Source organism: Cryptomeria japonica, chromosome 6 (genome assembly GCF_030272615.1).
Source record: "Cryptomeria japonica chromosome 6, Sugi_1.0, whole genome shotgun sequence".
NCBI lineage: Eukaryota > Viridiplantae > Streptophyta > Pinopsida > Cupressales > Cupressaceae > Cryptomeria > Cryptomeria japonica.
In genome coordinates this window covers 193,812,445-193,820,499 of record NC_081410.1, presented here as the reverse complement: position 1 = coordinate 193,820,499, position 8,055 = coordinate 193,812,445, and the positions used below count along the sequence as shown (strand labels likewise).

The 8,055-nt window shown below is 37.5% G+C and overlaps 1 protein-coding gene across 1 annotated transcript; it reads left to right on the top strand.

Moving 5' to 3' along the window:
• The first annotated feature begins 351 nt into the window (after window positions 1-351).
• On the top strand, window positions 352-912 carry LOC131876571 (uncharacterized mitochondrial protein AtMg00810-like). Its single transcript, XM_059222005.1, has one exon. The coding sequence runs from the start codon at window positions 352-354 to the stop codon at window positions 910-912; it is 561 nt and encodes a 186-aa protein (XP_059077988.1).
• The last annotated feature ends 7,143 nt before the right edge of the window (window positions 913-8,055 follow it).

Here is an 8,055-nt window from a genome sequence, read left to right as displayed (position 1 = left end):
TCTTGCTTTAAAAATTTTAAGGTTTACCAAATGGATGTTAAAACTGTATTCTTGAATGGATTTCTGGAAGAAGAAGTATATATGGAACACCCTGAAGGATTTGTTGCTCTAGACAAACCTAATCATGTCTATAGGTTAAAAAAGGCTCTTTGTGGCCTTAAAAAAGCTCCTAGAGCTTGGTATTCTCAGTTGGATTCACATTTGATAGCCAATGGTTTCATCGGAGGTAGTGTGGATAGAAATCTTTATATCAAGAAATAAGGTAATGATATTCTTGTTGTAGAAGTTTATGTTGATGACACTATTTTTGGCAACAATGATGATGCACTATCTCAAAAAAATTTCAAGATAATGACATCTGAATTTGAAATGTCAATGTTAGGAGAACTATCTTTTTTCCTTGGACTTCAAGTTTCTCAACTTGAAAATGGTATTTTTATTTCACAAACAAAATACGCCAAAGATATGCTAAAGCGGTTTCAAATGGCTGAATGCAATGCAGTGAGTACTCCTATGGCTACTGGTTGTAAATTATCTAAAGTGGATGACACTCCTACTATTGATCAAACTATGTATAGGTCAATGATAGGCAGTTTTCTATACTTAACTGCAACAAGACCTGATTTTATGCAAGCAGTGTGTATGGTTTCTAGATTCCAATCTGCTCCTGAACGGTTTCATTTTATAACTATTCAAAGAATACTCAAATACATTAAGGGTACTCTTGATTTTGGTCTTTGGTATCCTAGAAATGACAATTTTACTCTGCTGGCCTATATTGACGTTGATTGGGCTGGTTGTGTGGATGATAGAAAAAGCACCAATGGTGCTACATTTTTTCTTGGTGATAGTCTTGTGGCATGGCACAATAAGAAACAAGATTGCATCTCACTTTCCACAGCAAAAGAATAATATGTTGCTGCTATATCTTGTTGTACTCAGTTGCTATGGATGACTCAAACTCTTTTGGATATGGGTATAATTGTTGACAAACCCCTCACTTTTTTTTGTGACAATACCAGTGCTGTAAGTCTCTCTAAAAATCTCGTGATACATTCCAAAATGAAACATATTGCAACTAGGTTACTCTTTCTTTGTGAAAAAGTATTGGCTAGTGAAGTTACATTGCAATACATTCCTACTCAAGCACAGGTTGCCGATATTTTTACCAAGCCCTTGGCTACAGATGCATTTGAAAGGCTTCGGTTGTGATTGGGAGTTGTCTCTCAGTCTAACCTTGTTTAACACATCTATTCACTGGTTGAGGGGGAGCTTTGGTCTCCACTAGTAGCCTCCTACTGATGTATTTGTTATTATCTATCATTGCTCCTCATTAAATCTTGCAGCTATTCTCTCAGATTCACCCTTTGTCCTTGAGACAAAAAGGGGGAGATGGTTCATGGTTTATTGTATCAGATTATTAGATTGCTTCGATGACATTGATGATGATCAAAGAACATTGTAGTATCAGATTATCAAATTGCTTTGATGATGCTCAAATTGCTTTGGCATTGCATGGTTCATGGTTCATGTTATTGGCATTGCATGGTTCATGTTATTGGCATTGGTTTTGCCATCAAGGACAAAGGGGGAGTTTGTTGGTCTTACCCTTGCGATGTTGTCCTCGATGTCTATCACTCCGATGAGTTTCATTTGGTCTATTGGCGTAAGGTTATTATGATGACAATTTGGATGGTTGACTCTTTGGTTTATGTGCAGATCCTTCGTTGATGACTCTTTGTCTACTTGCATTATCGGGTCTCCTTGTTAAGTATATCCAGTAATGATGTGATACACTTGGCAATTATGACTTAAGTCATAATGTTGTTGAGTTGTCCCACTTGGCAGTTGGCTTTTTTACAAAAGTTACTTTGATAGATGTCATTTCACTTGGCACATGGGCAGTTTATGATGTTTGTAGAACAAGTTTTAATCACTGCTTTGTTGGCACTTGATATTCTTCGGATTTGAAAATATTATGTTACTTTCTTTGGGGCTTGCATAAAGGCTATAGGATCACATTTCAATTTTTCTTTTCAAAGGCAACATTGAACCCTAGCCGCCATATATCATTTGCAGCTTCTATTAGATAGGTTTCTATTGGTTTTCTTGATATGGTTTGTTATTAGTTTGTCTAAAAAGGATGCACAGGTGAATAGTGGACTTCAAATTGAAAATGGACATGCGCCATATAGGGTTTTCAATATTTTTAGTTGACTTTTGGCCGGCATAATCAGGTATTTTTGTGTTAACAGTTAAAAGCCAAGATTCATATTTTTGTTCATTGAAAAGCTTTATAACTAGTTAAGCTTAACTAGTTTTTGTTTCTTTTTAAAAAATCAGTTTTTTTTTCAAAAAGGAGTTACAGAAAAAAACTTCTACTGACTACAAGAAAAGCAGTTCTTTCCATTATGAATCTTGAGTTGTTGACAAAGAACGTCCAGGGTTTTGTAATACATATATATATAAAATGGAATATGATATAAAGAGGTGATGAGATGTATCTCGGTTTGAGTCCTTGGGCCGAATGTGAAAACAAAGAAGAGGGTTTGAACAAGATCATTGTTAACATTCTTTAAAAGGAGTTTTTTTTTGTTTTGTGTAGTCTCAAGCTATTGTGATATCTAAATCTTGAGTTTGACAGTTTGTAATATTGAACAACAGTATATTTTGTAGTTGGTGTCATTAATTTTTTTTCCTATTAGTTGTTTTCAATCATGATTTTGGAACTGCAGTTACAATGTAGTTGTAGGGTCAGTATTGAGAGCAACTACTCACAGGGTTCTAAAAAATTTTAAGGTGTTGAGTAGAGACTCCACCAGGGTTCATTATCTTTGAGGATTTTTAAAACTATGATTGACATTTACAATAAGGTGTTGGCAGAGACTCCACCATTGTGATAAGTTGGTGTTTTGAGATGGAATAAAATTGGCAGGTTACGAGTGGTTTTTTATACCCCATGATGGTTTTTCCACTCATGAAATTCTTGTGTTGTGTACTATTATCTTTGTAAATTTGGTCATTATTTTGTGTTCATTCAATTGGTCAGGCTCTGATACACAATATCATTCATTTTTCTGCATATTATTGTCATTAAAAATATGTTATGTTCATTGCATGTGAAAAACTTTATCACAACTGTTAGCTGCAGTAAAAGATGTGTCATATAGAGCATACGCAAATCATTCAGTAAATTTAAATTGAACTATCTTACAATGTTTTTGAAAGGAATTGAATACTTTCTAGGTTCAACTATTTTTTTATTATTCTAGTTAATTCAAACTTTTTTCTATCACTAATACATTTGGCCTAAAATTCCGATGAAGGTTTCCGAGGGAGAAGGCATATTGTGACCAAATTTGATTTATTTTTTTTAAATGTTCGCATTTGTCGGAATTCGGATGATAATTCAACATTTTGTTTTGACGGAGAAGGAATTGGCAATGAGATTTGTGTTTTTTTTTAAAAGTGCCCGCATTCGTCGAAATTCTGACGACCGCGGACATTACTTTAAAAAAAAAAACCAAAAAAAAACCAAGTCATTTGATAAGCATTAATCCCGCCTCTTTGTCCCGTCGACCTCTGCAATATTCACCAAAAAAATGGGCATTACAAGGAGGGAAACAGTTCTGGATTGTGGTGCCGCCAAGATCCGATTGAAGAAAAAAGGTAGGGTAATCAACCAATTCATTCAAGCAATGTTTTCTTGAAGATTCTTTTTTTATGTTTGTGATAAAGTGTCGAATTTGCTTTATTTAGTGATGAAATTGTTTGAAATATACATAGGAGGTTGCATTTGTGTTGGTTGATGATCAAGTTTTATCTTTATTATAATGAATTTTCTTGCTCATATTTTTTTTTCTCATGTCCATTGAGATGTGATTGATGGTAGAATCATAATTGTAAGGTGCTCTAGTGTAATTGGCTTGATCATCTATGACTTTGCCTTTTCCTTTGTCATGTTTTGGGAATGGTTCCTTAAACACCTCATGCTCTTGGTTAGATGAATGTCCCTCAATCTCAATATCACCTCTATCAATGAGATCTTGCACAATGTTTTTCAATCGATGGCAATTACCTGTCTTGTGACCCTTACTCTTATGAAATTCGCAATACTCATCATCATTCCACCAATTTGGTTTGACCTTTGGTTCATATGGAGGAAAATCTGGAACTGTGATCACTTTGTTTGCCACAAGCTTTTTGAATACTGATTCAAGTGGTTCTCCCAATGGAGTGTACTTCCTTCGTGGTCTAGAAGTTGTTTGAGTGTTCACCTGATTGTTGGTAGAACTTGATCCAGAAAAGACGAACTTGGGTCTCACTGTGTTGGCATCAACAACCCCATCATTAACTGTATTCTTGTTCTTGTTCCAAAATTTTGGTTTGTCCTTTCCTTTAAAGTCCTCTTTGTTTTCTTTGAATATCTTGATAACTCCTTGTTCAATTAAGACCTTTTCTGTTGCTAGACCCTTTTCAATAACATCCTTGAATGTAGACAAACAAGCTTTTCTAAGATCATATCCAATAGCCTTGTTAACGTTTTGTGTGAACATTTCTACCATTTGTTTTTGTGGGATTTCGCAAGAGCATCTGCTAGCTAAATTTCTCCATCTTTGTAAAAATGTTGTGAAAGATTCTCCTTCCTTTTGTTTCGTATTGCACAAGGTAGTAACTGAGACATCTGTTTCTATATTGTAAGAGAAATGCTGAATGAATGCCTCTGCTAGGTCGCCCCATGACTTAATACCAGGAGGTAATTGAGAAAACCATTCCATAGCTTGGTCTCCTAAGCTCTGTGGGAACAACCTCATTAAGTATGTTTCTTCTGCCACTACCTCAATGCAAGCTGTGAAGAATTGTCGTATGTGTGCCTTGGGGTCTCCTCTCCCTCTATATTTGTCAAATTTTGGCGTTACAAAGTGTGGAGGAAATGGAGGCATTGGAATGCTCTTATCAAAGGGATAAGGACATATATCTCTCATAGTGTATGTAGGTTTTGATGTACTCATGTCCTCCATCTTCTTTTGTAAATCTCTTATTTGTTGCTCCAAATTATTCTTGGGAGGAGATGGATTTCTTGTAGCATACCCCATGTTTGAAACACCCATTTGAGGAGGAGCTTGTTGCATGTATGGATGATACTGATCGTAGACATGTCCATATGGAGGTCTATATTGTTGCGACATATATGGAGCACTTGGCATAACTTCATGTTGAGGGACCCCATATCTGTTTTGTGTATATAAACCATATTCAATAGGCCTTTCATTTTCCATTGTGTTGCCCCCAATTTTGACATGAGGTCTCCTTGTGTCAAAATTTTGAGGATGTCCTTGAGTATCCACTTGTTTTGATTGATCCATACCTTGAGCGTGTATTTGAGCATAAGGCCTCCATGATGGTCTTTGAGTGTAAGTATCATATGTTTGAGCTTGTGTATGTGGGATTGCTGGTTTTTGAAGCAAAACTGACGGTGACTCAGGCATCATATTGTTCGGTCCTCTATTTCCTCCACTATTTGGTCTCCTTTGATCCATGTTGAGTTGAGTTTGCTGTGAGGGTCGACTTTCCATAAGTTGAGATAAGTCAAAATCATGCGGTATTTTAGCTCCACTATGTGCCATCATGTTTAAAAAGTATTGTCGATCTCTCCTCATTATCTCTTCAACCAATCTATTGAATTGAGGATTCATTATGGATTCTTCTATGTCTGCTGATAGTATTGAAGAATTGTCAACATTGTCATTGTGTGTAGCATTGTTGTTTATAGTATTTGCGCTTTCCACATTTGGATTGTGTCTATAAACATTCATGTCTGGTAATGTAGTGTGCTCAGGATTGTAGAATAGATCATTGTCATACTCATAAGAACTCATGTTTACGGATTCTTGAGCTTCTTTAGCTATTCTCCTAGATTTTTGAAGGCGGGTTTCAACCATGAACTAGGTGTTAGGCCAAGATGGGAAAGACTAGATGAAAAGTGAAAAGAGTATGGAAGACCAAGAGTTGTATGGAGTGTAAGTGAATCTTGAGGTGTACTTGCAATGTCCAAAGTGTAAGACCAAGTATGTAAGTAGTAGAGTAGGTGTGACTTCCAAAGAGAGGATAGTTTCTCTTGATGAGGTAAGCTGACCTTGACTCTAAGTAAGACCAAATGAGACCCAAAGGTAAGAAACCTTGATGAGGGACCACTTAGCAAAGTGTAGTTGTATGTAGTGTGTTGACAAAGTATGATGAGGACAAGCAAATGACCTTTTGACTCAAGTTTAGACAATTGTGAATGTAAAATGAGATGTGAAGCAATGATGGACTATGTGAGACCTTAGAACAGGCTGAATGCTAGATGAAACCTGAAGAAATGACCTAGGAGGCTCAAGAATTCCAAAACTGATTGCTCTGTTTGCTGGACTGTTAAAGTTGTCAATTCCTGACACAGACGCCTTTGTATACTTCACAGACGCGATTGTCAGACACAGACGCCTCTCTGTTTGACACAGACGCTGTTAAAAACACAGACGCTATTCTGCCCTTCACAGACGCGATTATATGACGCAGACGCGGTTAAAACAGACACAGACGCGTTTCTGTAACCTTAGTGCAATTTTTCCAATATGTGAAGTTGTTTTGTTGTGACCAAATCCGATTGTTTGACTGTTTTTCGTGACAAGAGGACACAATGTTGATGGCCCAATGTTTGCAAACTGTTTAGATTCCAAAAGTGTGTTGTTTGATGTAAAAAGTTTTGCATACACTTGAAGACACAAAAGACACAATGTTTTGTTGTTTTGTCTTGAATGTTTGAGTGTTTAGCATAAGACAAGCACAAATCTTAGGGCTGGCCAAGACAATAGTTGTTGATCCCACATAAGGTTTTACCCCCGAGGCTACGCTATTCAGAGCGGATACTTAGATGCTTGACCTCACTGGCTCCACCCTCGACACTCACTTCTCGGGTCAGCCAAGCATCAGTCCCCATGAAAACTCCCCATGGCGAACTTTGTATCTCTACTAAGAACCATATGTGTGTGGACCGCTACCAGAGGTCCGACCTCCTGCCTCAACAACTAGAAGGATTTGGGCTTCTAAAACAAAAAGGTGCTAGTAAGGGCATCCGCTCGTGTGGCCATACATGCGGCACTTTCAGCTCTGTAAATACAGAAGGCTCCCAGCTGGTAGGGGTTACGCCCTACAAATGATCAAATAAATTTGATCAAACGGGTTTATGGGGAGACATAGTGTCGGTATGAACTAATCAGCACACGTTATTCATAGTTTTCACCATGAATACATTTGATTATAGTGGTTTGGATGAGGTGGGTTTTCCTCGCTACCACTTGGGTCGTTCTCTTCTCACTAGTAGTCCTAATGACCACACGGGAAGACAGGCCCTCTAAAGATTAAACAAAAAGAGCCTATTGCTCAAGACACAAAAGACAATGATTCAATTTTAGTGCACTAATTGAAGTGTTTGCTAGTCTATGAAAACAAGGCACACAACAAAATTACAAAACCCTAGCTAAGGCCCTGCAACAAAATTGTTAGTAGTTTGGGTTGTTTCAAATGATAACCCCTTCCTGCAAGCACACAAGTTAGGTAAATTTTAGAAAACCCAAAAGACTTTGTGAAAAGGGGCCTTCAACAAAAACGTTTTTGCCTCCAAAGCAAGCTGCACAAACTTGGTTAGCTAGATCTGCAAGGGTTAGCCGAAAATAAACCAGATCTGAAACCCTAAGTATGAAATCCGAAAACCCGAATCAAAGAAAGCTTAAAAATTGCAAAACAGAAAGCACAGACGCTTCTATACCAGACACAGACGCGTCTGTATGACACAGACGTTGTTCTGTGATTCACAGACGCGATCAGAGGTCACAGACGCTGTTAAATGATGCAGACGCGATCTGATGCAGTGCAGACGCGGTTTGGAATCACAGACGCACCTTTCGGAAACCTGCAAAACAAAAATTGACAAAAACACAGACGCGATTCCAGAGTATACAGACGCTTCTGAAACACAAAAACGCGATCCGAACACTCGCGGACGCGGAAAAACCT